This window comes from Neovison vison, chromosome 12 (assembly GCF_020171115.1).
Source record: "Neovison vison isolate M4711 chromosome 12, ASM_NN_V1, whole genome shotgun sequence".
In the NCBI taxonomy this organism is placed as follows: Eukaryota; Metazoa; Chordata; class Mammalia; order Carnivora; family Mustelidae; genus Neogale; species Neogale vison.
In genome coordinates, this window is record NC_058102.1 from 54,192,423 (window position 1) to 54,207,461 (window position 15,039).

At 34.9% G+C, this 15,039-nt stretch overlaps 1 protein-coding gene across 1 annotated transcript; it reads left to right on the forward strand.

The window, feature by feature from the left end:
- The first annotated feature begins 252 nt into the window (after window positions 1-252).
- LOC122892076 (killer cell lectin-like receptor subfamily E member 1) lies at window positions 253-13,957 on the forward strand. The gene is made up of 7 exons (XM_044228216.1): window positions 253-330; window positions 1,788-1,907; window positions 7,439-7,534; window positions 8,038-8,115; window positions 9,460-9,611; window positions 10,555-10,682; window positions 13,831-13,957. Exons 2-7 carry the CDS (start codon window positions 1,790-1,792, stop codon window positions 13,955-13,957), a joined length of 699 nt encoding a protein of 232 aa, XP_044084151.1. The 5' UTR covers window positions 253-330; window positions 1,788-1,789.
- The last annotated feature ends 1,082 nt before the right edge of the window (window positions 13,958-15,039 follow it).

The following is a 15,039-nucleotide window of genomic DNA, read 5'->3' on the forward strand; positions in this document are numbered from 1 at the left end:
GTGTACTTAAGGTAAGACTGGTGAAATGCCCAATCTAGAGATGATACAGAGCTAAACTGAGCAACAGTAAAACAGTTTTGTGTGTGGTTGCATCCAGAGCCCCTGTTCTTGACTTCTGTACTCATCTATCAGCCTCTTATAGGACAGACAAAGGCAATATTAGCCTGTGCCTTTTTTTTTTTTTTTTTGGCTTCTTTTCTGAGCTCTTGATATATACTGAGGCCATCGAAATTTTTAAATTCAGGCTTCGTCATAAGAGTCAAGATCCTCTTCTTCCCGGGATATACGTGGTACTCTGCAAAAGCTCTGACGTCTGCTTCTAAAAATCAGGTACTTGTAATTTCTCGGATACTCATTCTATTTCTTAACATATGTTTTTTAGAATTTTGAGGGAAATTAAAGAAACAAAAGTTACACAGTCAAAGGCAGATTGATATATCCATATGTAGGTACAAATATTTTATATATATTTGTATTTTCATGTGATATAGATCTATATATCTGTATCTCTATATTTTTCATTTGGAAGAAAAGGGAATAAAATTGTGAGTAACAGAGCAGGGAAAGAGGACAGAGAGGAAAAAAAGGGAGAAAGTACTGAAGAAAAGAGATACCAGGAGGGAAATGAGGGGTGCTTCAGTAATCTTAGAGAAGCTATTCTAATTATTATTATTTGTTTTAATAATTTTATTGCTATAGTCACTGTTATTATTTGATATGACATTTTACGAACCCTAGAAATTGTTAAGTGATATGAAATAGGAGCTTAAAGAAAACAGATAAAAAAATACAGAACAATCAAGGTAAAGCATAATTAACCTTCCCTTAGGAGGTGTCCTGTGATTATGAAGAACTTGGAGATATTATCTTCTAAGAGAGAGAGAGAGAGAGAAAAGAAAACCTCACATTGATTCTCTTCTAATTTTCTAAAATGTTTTAATCAAGAAAAAATATTTCTCAACGTCTTCCCAAATAAGTGCATAGAACATTATCTTTGAAGATAAATTTAACTGTTTTTATTATTGCATAAAGAAATCAAACGATTAGGCATTAGTAAGACATATCAAGGAATTCATACAGGGGGGAGATATCAATGGAAGTGAGAGAAGGGGAAATGATTGGTAGAATGTGACAAAGAGTAATGAGAAAAGCTAGAAGAAGAGAGTGCTATTGAAGGATCTGGGGTTTTTTATTAAAGGTGGTGGCATCTGATTTACAGATTGCATAAGTTTAAATTATAATAAGTAAATATTGGGGGAAAATGTACCAGAGAAGGAAGAATTTGAATAAAACATGCAGGTTGGAAAAGTGCATTTGTTCAGTTGAAAAAGAGTTAAGTGTATCCGTGGGATTATGGGAAGTTGGGGACTGGTGATGTGAAGGATGGGATGGAAACGGGCAGGAGCAGGTGAGGTTGTTGGAGGAATCTGATGCTAGCTTGTAAAATGAACTTCATCCTCCTGACTTCAATAAGGCCACAGTGTCATATTTTGCACTTTTACTTATATGTGAATGATATTTGTGGAATTTTAATTATGGATGGATAATAGCAAAGAGACTGAAAGTGACATACCATACCAACCCATGAACTAATTTTTTAAAGAATTCATATTTTTTTCCATACTTAAACCATTTTTATGTTTTTGTAGTCTTGTTCTAATAGCTAGTGATTTGAGTTCATCCCCAGCGCTATTTTATTCGACACTAATTTTACCTACTGATTTCACAATTTACATGAATTGAAAATACATTTTCCTGTTCGTTTTTGTTGTATCTCTGCTTTTCAGTAATGAGTGAATTAACTGTAACATATTCCGATTTGCGACTTCAACCTTCATCTCAGCCACAGAGAAGACAAAGGCTTGCAACTTCTGAAAGAAAAAGTTCTTTTCCTTGTAAGCACCAAGGTATGTGTGCTTTCTGCATTTTCTTATTTTAAATTGGGTTAAATATACCAAATTATACATTATCATGCTCACATGTATATACATGCATACATATATATACTTTAAATGTTTATCTTTTTTTTTTAAAGATTTTATTTATTTATTTGACAGAGAGAGATCACAAGTAGGCAGAGAGGCAGGCAGAGAGAGAGAGAGGAAGCAGGCTCCCTGCTGAGCAGAGAGCCCGATGCGGGACTCGATCCCAGGACCCTGAGATCATGACCTGAGCCGAAGGCAGCGGCTTAACCCACTGAGCCACCCAGGCGCCCCTAAATGTTTATCTTTTACTAAACAAGGAAAATCAACAATTTTGAGGACAGATTAGACTTCTTTTCCTATGAGGTTCAATAATTTTAACTACCCTGTAAACATTAAATTGATGTTTGGATGACTGACATATATGAAGATCAAATTCTGTCATTTACCATTTTCTGTCATTTAAAAATATCAATACTATATAATAGAAGATTTAGGAAATTGAGAAGTGAGAAAACGTACAGTTAATTTCATTATCCTATTACAGTTGTTGTGATTTGGGGAGTTTCCCCCCATTTTCTTGATTTATGTATTTGTAGAATAGTGCAAAGTGTCTTTTTCAAGTACCTTGCTTCTATCTTGACATGCACACTACAAAGTGATCATTCTTCTAGGATGTATGATGATGTGGAGTTTGATCATTTTCCTATCACTTGAAATTTGTTTTACTTGGCATTTTCACTGTTGATAATTTGCATTCTTCAAATATTTTAAATCAGTATGTGGAATGAACAGAAATGCACGACATATTATTTTACTAGTTGTAATTTGTTTTATAATAAGTGGATATTCATAACTTTGGCTAAGATCTCCTCTTTTAAACTGGGGCTGAATTGATTATCTTCCAACTTTTTAGAAGGTTAATTATTATAATAATATTTGTGATATACACATTTATCATGTGATAAGTGAGGAAATATCTTCAAATTTTCCTTAATATGTTGTTAACATTTAAAAAACAGTTAAAAAACTTTTGCATCTTATACCCTCTTCCTATAATGTATTCAGAAATTCTTGACTTCTGATTTGTATGGGAAACTTTATTAATGAAATTATTATTTGTGTGACTGTGTAAGTATGTGCAAAAGAACTTACTTCACTATCACTTTTGTTTTACTATATGTCAAAACAGAATGACTTAGAGTCATTATATTGCCTTTTGTTTTTTAACCTAACAATACATTTTAGTTTTTCACTGTTTATAAAGTGTTTTCGCATATGTAAATCAGTAACAAAAGAACTCCATGAGCTAAGTTTCATTTTCATACCCAATGTTCCACCATAAGCAAAGAGTCATGATGGTTAGTTAAGTGGCATATGTGGGACATTAAAGTCTGCAGTTGTTGAAACTCAGTCCTTACCTACAAAGTCCAAAGCTTTTTCTCCTTCCAAATGGCTTTCAACTAACTTTTCTAAGAAGGTGCCTTATGTTTTCCTGCCTTTCTAATTTTAACTAGTTTCTTAAAATACCTTCCTTGATACATGCAATGATAAACACTTCACATTGTGAAATTAGGAATTATTGAGAGAGAGTGGGGAGAGAGAGCATGAGTGTGAGGAGGGGCGGAAGGAAAGGGGAGGGAGAGAATTTCAGGCAGACTCGATTTACATTTACATAGTGATTCATCTTTTTTTTTTTTTTTTGCTTTAAATATTATCTACATGCTAATGACTCAAAATTTATAACCATCTTGGATTTATCCTCTGAATTTCAGGCTGACTACACAGTATCCCATCCAAATTGCTTCTTGAAAGTTAATAGAAATCTCACACATATATTCCAAACTGAACTCCTGATGTTGTCCCCCTAAATGCTCTCTTGTATTTTTCCCCACTTACGTTAGTTACAACTTCATGCTTTCAGTTATTCACAACAAAAAACCTGAAATGCTTCCTTAATTCATCTTTTTTTTCTCACAAGCTGCATTGATACATCCTGTCGGCCTTTTGTTTACAATTTCAAAATTTCACCATGTTCACTACCTTGCTGCAAGCTGCCGTTTTCTGTTTTCTATTGTTCTGGTAGACTGGTCTTCATTCTGTCCTTAAACATCTTTCCACGTTCACATTGCCTTCCTCATTCCATTTATGAGGAGCAAAGAGCTTCCTGTTGAAACATGAGTCAGATTGTCTTTCCTTGGCTCAAATGCCCCCAATGGTTTCCTAGTTCACTCAGAAAAAAAGCTAGTCTACTCTAAGCTACCCAAGGTCTAGGTCCTGTTGGACACCTAGGTTTCATATTTTCCCTGTCTGTTAATAATAATTGTTGATGCTTACTCTTCAGGACTACAACCAGGAACTCTTCTAAGGATTTAAAATGTTATAATGTGTTCAACTCCTTCAAAAATTTTATAGGTTATGTATTACTATCACTATTTTACAAAGGAGGAAACTCTGACAAAGAAAAATTAAGTAAATTGCCCAGATCGTGGGTCTAGTAAGCGGCCTGTACACTATTGCCTATATATTTAGCCTCAGTGTTATTCTGTATTGACTAATTCTTGACCACCCCTCCATCCACTTTATAGCTTTCAAAACCATTTTTTCATCTCTGCTCCACTATCCTTTTCATTCTTTTTTTTAAGTTTATATATTTGACTTCTTTACTGATTTTTAAAAAATGATTTTATTTACTTTGACAGAATGTTGGGGGGAGAAGCAGAGGGAAAGAGAGAGAGGGAGAGTCTCAAGTAGACGCCACACTGAGCACAGACCCTGAGATCATGACCTGAGTTTAAATCAAGAGTCAAAGGATCAATGGACTGAGCTACCTAGGCACACTTATTTACTGATTTTTAAAAGGATTTCAGCATAGAACAATGATTGATTTCCCAAATGACTCTCAGTCCTTAAGGAGTGCTTATGGAGACTGAGTGAATTTGATATTTTAGTTATTATCCATTTCATAGGGAGATCTCAATTCTATCTCAATTTAGTGCACTCATGTAATGTCAAAAGACATCTATTCTCCACCTGAAACATCCATCTCTGACCTGAGACTTCTGTGAAAAATTATAATCCCTACTTCTGATCAGTTTTCTGATTTTTGCTTGATGTTATTGACATATTACAAATATCTTAATTAGCCTTAAGCTTAATCCATCCTTTTGAAACATTTCTCTCTACCATTAGTCCAAGTGTTGTGCAATCTTAGTAAGATGGCATGCCCAATCTGACCCGGGGTAAGGATTTAAAAATCTAGGTTGAAAGTGGATAATGGAAGGATATTCTAAGTGTAACCAAATAAATTCTGCTGATGCCCACCTTGTGAGTGAAATGTCCAGGGCCCAGTTTTGCTTAGAAACACATCTGAAATAGTAAAACCAAACAAACAAAAGAACTTTCAGAATAATTTTAATTTTAATGTGCTTTAGAGGGGGTTTTATTTATAACCTATAGCAATCTTTCTCACAGTTGATTTCTTTGCCTTTTTGCCCTCTTCTCTTACAGGATAAATGTTCTCTAAAAACTATCCTTATGCATATCTTCCTAAACTGAATAACATCACTTTCCTAAGACTTTGATATTTCTATCTCTACTCATATAGCTCAATTGAACTCCTTATTATGTAAATTAATTTTTTATTTATTTGCTTTATTTCATTTTTTTAAAGATTTTATTTATTTATTTGACAGATGGAGATCACAAGTAGGCAGAGAAGCAGGCAGAGAGAGAGGAGGAAGCAGGCTCCCCGCTGAGCAGAGAGCCTGATGTGGGGCTCGATCCCAGGACCCTGGGATCATGACTTGAGTCAAAGGCAGAGGCTTTAACCCACTGAGCCACCCAAGCACCCCTTTGTTTCAGTTTTTTAAGAATATCCACTCACTTTTTTAAAAATAAAATCACTGGGTAAACATTTTCTCTAGATACTGGAAAAGAGGGATAAAAATAACCCAAGTAAAGACAATATTCACTTGGTGTAGAGGTTGGGGAGGCAAAGGGAAGGGATAGTCACATATTTATAAACAGGCTCTCCATCATGACCACACAAAAGTTTGCACAAATGTGAGGATTGAAGTGAAACATGCAATTCAGTCAGATGAATGCGGGCTGGCCCCAAATGCACTGTCATTCACTGATTCTACTCTGACGAGTGGATTTTGATAATATTGGAGACAAGAATGCAAATTCAAGAAATCCAAGTTCAGGGAATTTAAGAAGAAAGATATATATAGTGTCACATTTTGGAACACAGGTCAAGACGATCCAAAAGGTAAAATCATCAGTATGATCATAGTGACAGGACGTTTTACCTGCTTCCTCGATCCTGCCAACAGGTGATAGAATTTCCATTTTACGCTTCTTATAAATTCTGCTATCTTTACTGATGTGACCCATATGTTTATGCCAGTTTCATTCCCCCATAAGATGCTTTAACCTGTCAGTCACCGTTTTTTGAAATTCCCTGTCTAGAAATTACAACTGATTTATCTCCAGATCTAGTTTTCAATGCTTTATTGTTTGGAAATGTGTTCCACTTAATGTAGAGTCTATTGCTCAGGCAGGTTTTCTCTCCCTTCCTCTGTGGCATCTGATCTGTACTCGTGGATCTTGTGTGTGAGGCAGTTCCCAATCTCTTACCCATTTGAAATGCTTCACTTTGTACCATTTTAGGGTCCTGAGCATAAGTTGTTTTTTTTTGTTTGTTTGTTTATTTATTTTTTTTGTTTGTTTCTTTTCTGGAAGCAGGTGGCTTTTGTCCATTTTCAGTGCAGGGTACACAGCAGGCTGGCCTTCCACTTTTTCCTCCACTAGCAAAAGAACTTTTCCTAGAATGGAAGATGCAGTGGGAAGTGATGCAGCATTTTATTTCTCCTTCCCCAGTGGTGGCTTGTCTTTTTCAAGGTCTTGGAGTCAGGACACTCTGGGCACCAGATGGGTTTCATGTTTTTCCCCCAGAAGCAGGCATTTATCACCTTTTACTCAGAGCCAAGAGCAGGGATGATCTCTAGCTGTATCCACTAAACCCACAAACCTTGGCACAACTTGTAGACTGTGCCACAGAAAGGGGAGTCTCTCAGGTCTTCTGAACTTTCCTCATCTCTCCACAAACACCCAGTAAGACAATGGAGAATCACTGGCAACCAGATGTGAACTCCGATTGGCCTAGAGCTGCAAGCAATTCTAAAGCCTCGTGATATTTGTTAAAATTCTTTCATGACTTTATGGCTGCCACTTTTCCTCCTACGTTTTCTCAAAAGCTAAATAGTGCTTTCTGTATTTCCATAGAAACTTTGGAGGGCTTATTCCCTCTTTAGAATTCAGCTCATCTGACTGCTTTTCGAATTCAGTGATCTTATTCATTGAAAATGAATTATGATTTTACAGATTACCCTCCTTTCCTCCACTTTTAGTATGGTGAGCCATGTTGTCGTACAGTTTACTACACCTAAAATAGAAGCAGGACTTTGAGTAAATAGCTATTACTCACACATTTTATTCATTTCTTTCTATAGATCTTTGTACTCCATCTCCATGGAAATTCATTGCAGTGATTCCGTGGATCATTTGTCTGATGCTTACTTGGTCTGTTGCAATCTTAGCCACAATGTGTAAGTCACTATATAAAACAGAAATCTGCTTTTCCATTACTCATATAATGAAATCTGTTGAAAATAATGTATTCTTTTGTCAATTCAGTTTCTTGACCATGAATAATATTTGGGCACAGAACTGAAGATTATTTTTTAGAGACGTATCAAATTGTCCATTTTTAAGCATATCATGAACTCTGTGAAATGCCTTATTATTTGTTCTTGTATTTCTTTTGCCCAAAAATCTTTTTTTTTAAAATTTCTCTATGAAAAACCTGCTCACACTTTCCTTTGCTCACAAATTTCCCTCTTTTGTGATCAGCTGCTATATGAACTTGTCAAACTTGTATTGTCAGTTGATTTTATGTTTATGACTCTATTATACTTGAGTTCCTTGAAGCAAGTCATGTTTCATTAATGATTTTTATATCCAAATTTAGTACAGTGTCTTGTACATAGGAATGCCCAGTTATTGTTATTTTTGAGTTTAAAACTGACCTTTCTGATTGATTTTTCTTCAGTGCATCAGAAATCGTGTCAAGGGGAAGGATATCCAGGAAATCTCTCCTCTAACAAGGAAGCAAATAAAACATTTCAAAGTATGAATCAAATCTACTTGTATATCAAAAAGTATTTTCCATGTAATATATATATAGACTATATAGATATTCTCTCTCTCTCTCTCTCTCTATATATATAATTTACACACTCAAAATGAGGGCACTATCAAATGGTGACGTAAGGTTGAACAAAATACTCTGTATTTTGACAGTGCATTGTTGATTTTTATTGGCGAGATATCTATTTGTGATTTATTTATACATTTCCTCATTGTCTAATTTTTGAAACTTCCAGCCTTTTATAACATAACAATGAATTTTGGAACACTGAAAAAAAATTAAATAAAAAAAAAACTACACAACTACAGTTACACAACTGTAGTTGTGTAGTTACTGTATTACATATTTTTCATCTTGAACACAAAGAACACTGTGTTGATATTTTTAAGAGATATGGATGTGGAGAAAGGGGAACCCTCTTACACTGTTGGTGGGAATGCAAGTTGGTGCAGCCTCTTTGGAGAACAGTGTGGAGATTCCTCAAGAAATTAAAAATAGAGCTTCCCTAAGACCCTGCAATTGCACTCCTGGGTATTTACCCCAAAGATACAGATGTCGTGAAAAGAAGGGCCATCTGTACCCCAATGTTTATAGCAGCAATGGCCACAGTCGCCAAACTATGGAAAGAACCAAGATGCCCTTCAACGGATGAATGGGTAAGGAAGATGTGGTCCATATACACTATGGAGTATTATGCCTCCATCAGAAAGGACGAATATCCAACTTTTGTAGCATGAGGTGAACCATGAGAGACTATGGACTCTGAAAAACAGTCTGAGGGGTTTGAAGTGGCGGGGGGGGTGGGAGGTTGGGGTACCAGGTGGTGGGTATTATAGAGGGCACAGCTTGCATGGAGCACTGGGTGTGGTGAAAAAATAATGAATACTGTTTTTCTGAAAATAAATAAATTGGGAGAAAAAAAAGAGATATGCATTAGATATGTTTTGATATACTTCAAATTTTGTGATTTGAAAAAGATATTTCTTTTTGCAACTAAAGAATTGTTATATGCAACTAAAGAATCATTGAACACTACATGAAAAACCAATGATGTACTATATGTGGGCTAACTGAACATAGTAAAAAAGTTAAAATAAAAATAGATAAATACTCCTTAATATGCATCTTACGAATCTTGAAGACTAAAATGTTTTCAATGAGGTGAATTATTACTTTAGCACAAATGTAATACTAAATTTAAGTGCATAAAGTTTATAATGAAAAAAATATTTTTGTTTGTAGAGGGTAGATTTACTGTATGAACTTATTGTATGTGACTTGCACTGATGGAAGGCATTCTGTTTTATTATATTTTTTTAATAGTTCAGAGTTATCCTACCTGTTCAAACAACTGGCATCAACTTGGAGAAAATTGTTACTATTTTTCAAGGGACACACTTCCTTGGGAAAAATGTAACCATTATTGCATTGGTTTAGAGTCAAGCTTTCTTAAATTGAATATGGAAGAAGAGATGGTAATTACAGTACTTTGTTTCATAAATTCCAGTATCTGAAAGTTTTAAGAATGATAGCAATCTACCATTCAAGTTTCCTATTCTACTGAAACACTTTCTATATTGTAGTCTATATTAGAGTCAGAGTCAGAGAGTCAGAGAGAATCAGAAATAGAGAAACATTTTCTATATTGTAGCAGAGAGTATACTGCTGAAAGTGTATTTCAATAATCCTTGAGTGGTTTTCCTCAGTACATAGGATAAAGTACAAATAACAGGCTGCCATTTGCATTCTGAACCCTATTTCCCTGGTCTTCTTTGCTGATAGACTCTCTACCACACTGTTCTAAGGGAAGCACACAGTGGTCTCCATCTATATAGAAGCTGTTTAAATTCATCACGGTCCGCTGTTCTCTTTCATGTCCTTGTCCCATCTGTCTGTGACATGTTTCATCTCCTTTACCTCCCACCCAAACTGTCTTCTCTTGATTAATGCATCACATTTTTAAGATTTTTAACTTATTAGGTAATCCCTTTGGAAAAAGTCTTGGTTCATCAAGGCCTGTTAAAATCACCTGCTAATTTTCCTTCTTTGATCTTGTATTTTCATTCATGTCATACGGATCACTGTTTATTACATAGACTCAATTAAGGTTTTATTTTCAAGGACCTAATTCAAATGACTTCAGATATATGACTTTTGCTCACTTTTGCAGTCCATAACTTAAGAAAATGCCTAGAACATAATGTTTACTGAGAAAAAATTGCTTGTTGAACAAATGAGTCATTAACTACTGCATCCCTTTGTCTATGGATAAAAAAATCTAGGGTTAATTCCTCCAGATTCCTTTGATACATTAGAGCAAAGAATTCACAGGGAAGTCTATAAATGAAACATTTTTGAGCCATTATATTCTTTCTCAAGGAATGTTCTGCTTTTTAATTTATTTTCCTCACTCCACAGAATTTTGTAATAAAATTGTCAAAGATGCAATGTGGTCTACTTCAAGAAGAGTTTTGGATCAGTTTATACTACAACAATGAGAAACTAAAATGGGTCTGGCTAGATGGCACAGGTGTTACCCTGCACAAGTGAGTTTCTTGCTGTTTTAAAATTTCAGTCCAGAATAATGTTCTTTTCTTTGAAATATAAATATTCAGTGTGGATATGGACAGATGTTAGATTTTGTAATAGCTATCTGTAATAAATCAACCAGGAAAAGACAGGAGAGATGGACAGAAGGGAGTCAAAAAGGGAGAGAGAAGGGAGTACTAAACGATTTTACTTTCACAACTTATTTCAATTGTTTATTAGTTCATGACTAAGGTATTATAATTTTGCATTTTTTAAATGGTTATTAAATAAACAAACTAGTACAAGATTATATTAGATCTGTCACTTTAACTTTCATGTGGTTTGTTTGACTCTAATACATGTACATAATGAATTTTCTTACAGTGTACTTCCCACCTTTCTGGGACCCACCAAATTTATTTTCTACTTGTTTTCTACTTGCTCTCTACTTCTTGGCCATCATAACAAATTATCACAAACTGAGTAGTTCAAAAGAACAGAAATTTATTCCCTCACAGGTTAGGATGTCAGATGTCTGAAATCAGGGTATTGGTGGAGTTGGTTTTTTCTAGAAGCTTCATTCTCCTGAAGGAGCTAGCTAAACTTTTCCAGGGAGAAAATTATTTATTATAGGGGATTAACAACAAATTTGTAGTATTGTATATACTATAGAACTTGTTTACCAAAATGCTAATGTATAAAGAAAATATTGTAAATCTCAGTGAAAATGGAAGATATCCTTAAATCCCCTGAGGCCACAGTGATGGCAGTTCTTGACCTAATTCAAATGTATACCTTCAGTTTCACATTGCTACCTTCGTTGCATTTTTGTGTGCCCATTTCTCTCTCATAGTGATACTGTCATTGGATTTAGGGCCCAATCCAATATGATTTCATTGTAATTCTTAACACAATTATACCTATAAAGAACCTATTTCCAAATAATGTCACATTCTGAGTTCTGGGTAAGCATGAATTTTAGGGACACACTATTCAGTCCATACACTATCTAAAAAATATTTCTAGGCTTTAACTCAGAGGATTTTACTAGGTTATCTAGAAGTGGGAGGTATAAAATTGCATTCTAAAGAAGAGTTCAATAAAATTTTAATACACTGAATATCACAAATATTTTGATCATGGCGTGGAAACTTCTCTGGACTTCTTCATCCAATGTGAAATTAATGTGAAATCAAACCATTAACAATTGAATGAAGTGGTGGAGAGAAGAAACTTCACATCACTAGTGACAACATTAGCTAGAATAAGTGATTCAAATATTAACAATAAAATTCTCCTACTGATATGTTTGAAAAAGCCAAATATTCTTATAAAACTCTCCTGAAAAAGTGGTAACAACTGTCTACAATTCTATATACAGTTAGCAATTTTATTATCAGATTATGGATGCAATAGTGGCTGAAGGTTTGAAACAATACAATGATTCTGAATCAACACATTGAATATCAGGTGTCTATACCTCCACTCCATGCTGTACTCTATTGTATCATGAACACATTTTTGAAAAAACTAAAAAAAAAAACTAAACCCCACATTTATGAAACTTAGTGATAATTATGCAGCAGAAAGAATTAATTTTGAAAATCAGAAAAATTGTAATATGTTGCTTTGATGGATTATATTTTTTAATCATGTCTTTCCAATCTACCATTCTAATTTAAACATTTATTTCAGACACCTGCATATATAATACACAGTCAAATATATTACAAAAAATGTTTGTAGCCATCAAACTATGAAACTGGTGATACAAATCTTAAAAAAAAAAAAAAAAAGCGGAGGTGGGGAGCCTGGGTGGCTCAGTCATTAGACATCTGCCTTTGGCTCAGGTCATGATCCCAAGGTCCTGGAATCGAGCCCCACATCAGGCTCCCTGGTCAGCAGGAAGCCTATGTCTCCCTCTCCCATTCCCCCTGCTTGTGTTTCTTCTCTCGCTGTGTTTCTCTGTCAAATAAATAAAATCTTAAAAAACAAAAACTGGTGAAACTTCACATCCTGTATTTACCGATTAAGTATCTGATTCACTGTATTTATCATTACTCTTCATCTCCATGTTTCCTTTTTTATGTTTCATGCTTTGTAATTGATGCTTTCTGTCTCCAGCCTGGGTCCCTATTTGTTGGTATTTCATTTCATTTCCTGTGAATACATCTCTACATGATTCCCTATGTGATTCCTAGCATGACCAGCTAGACCACTTTGTGTGTTAAAGCCAGGTTAGCAAGATTTGGGGAAATACCAAAATTGTAATACCCTGGTTTCCCAGTTTTAACTTCCAGAGTTTAATATAATAAGTAATTTATAACACAGACTCTGAAGCTAAACTGCCTGGATTAACATCTTGGTTCTGCCACTTGGGTGGTCATGGTCTTGTTATTCAAACATCCTGTTTGCTGCACTTAATATAGTAAACGTATGCTCTTCTTCAGGAATTACAGCACATATTTTGAATCGCTCTGATTCTCACTGATGTATTCATATACTTGATCTTCAGAAATTGTTGCTAATACTTACTAACAATGAGGATTCTGGTCTTTACTCTGGAAGAAACAAGCTAAATTTTTCCAAGAAAGAATGAACTTTTATTGATGAATAATGTTGTGTTGTATGTGCAACAGAAAGTATTTATCAGAATGTTAATGTACAAAAGAACCATGGTAAACCTCTGTGAAAATGAAAACTACTCTGAAATTGCCTGAGGTCACAGAGATGCTTGCCAGAATTAAAGACAGTGTTACCATCCCAGTTCCAGATTTAATATTAAATTTTGATGATACTTAACATATTCCTTATTTGCATTGTTAGAGAACCAGAAAGCAACATTCTGCATCTTTCTTTTTTTTTTTTTAAGATTTTATTTATTTATTTGACAGAGAGAGAGATCACAAGTAGGCAGAGGCAGGCAGAGAGAGAGGGGAAGAAGGCTCCCTGCTGAGCAGAGAGCCCGGATTCGGATTCAGAGCTCAATCTCAGGACCCTGAGACCACGACCTGAACTGAAGTCAGAGGCTTAACCCACTGAGCCACCCAGGCACCCCAACATTTCTGTTTCTTTATAAGTATATTGGAACATTATGGATCTAAAAAAATACAGTTGAAATGTAAAGCAAATGTAAGAATTAATGGAAGGTATTTTCTCTTCTAGGCTTCAAATTCAAGGACTTAAGAATGCTAACAATAAATGTGTATATATAAAACATGGCCAGGTGATTGCTGAAGATTGCCAGAATAATGGTTATTGTATCTGCAAGAAGATAATATATTCGGATTAAGTAAAATATATCAGAAAGAAAAAAAAAATGGAAAAGAAACACCTGGAAGGGGAGGTGAATCATGAGAGACTATAGACTCTGAAAAACAATCTGAAGGGTTTGAAGTGGCGGGGGGGGGGGTGGGAGGTCGGGGTACCAGGTGGTGGGTATTATAGAGGGCACAGATTGCATGGAGCACTGGGTGTGGTGAAAAAATAATGATACTGTTATGCTGAAAATAAATAAATGAAAAAAAATAAAAGAAACACCTGAAATTCCCCAGTGTGATGACTTCAACCATGAAAACTACTTACTTAGCTGAAATTAGATGTCATTAAATATTGAAGTCTACCTATTATTATTAGCCTTCAATTAATAATATATTGATAAGAAAAATCTGTGTTCTGAGGTGGTTGACCAATCCAGCAGGGGAATCCCAGGGTCATTCCAGGTTTTCCCCTAGCCCCACTGGCTGAAGCCACAAGAATGGCACAGATATGAAAGTAAAAGTGTATAAACTACCCCCTTTGTTTGTGCTCAGGGCTCAGACCTTGAGAGATTACTCTCCTCTGGGCCTGCTGGCTTAAAATAAACTTCCCACCCTCCAAAGTCTCCAGTGCCACTTGTTTTTTTTTTTTTTTGGTCAGGATCTGTGTTCCTGTCTGTGTTATATAACAATATAACAGGATAAATACAATTAATAATATATTTATAACATGGAATAATAAAAAGAAAATAAGGAATGTGAAAGAACATTTTGGGACAGAGGTAGTCAGTAAATCACATTTTTATGACACTCAAATATTCCAGTACATTTAAAATAAATATTGTCACTTCAGTGTTATATTCCTGTGTAGGTTTATATAACATGCCAGTCTTCCTTTGCCTCCGTACAGCCATATTTTAGAGGAATGGATGGTCAGGGTAAGAAGATAAAATTGCCTGAAAAAATGAATCCCAAGGAAAAATTACAGTTTTGGTAAGATAGAAAATAATGACTTAAAAGTGGTTATAGAAAAAAGTAATAAAATCAGTGATAGCCAGAAAATGTTAACTTTGTTAGCCACACAAGTTACAGAGTGTGGAAATAGGTAGTCTCCACT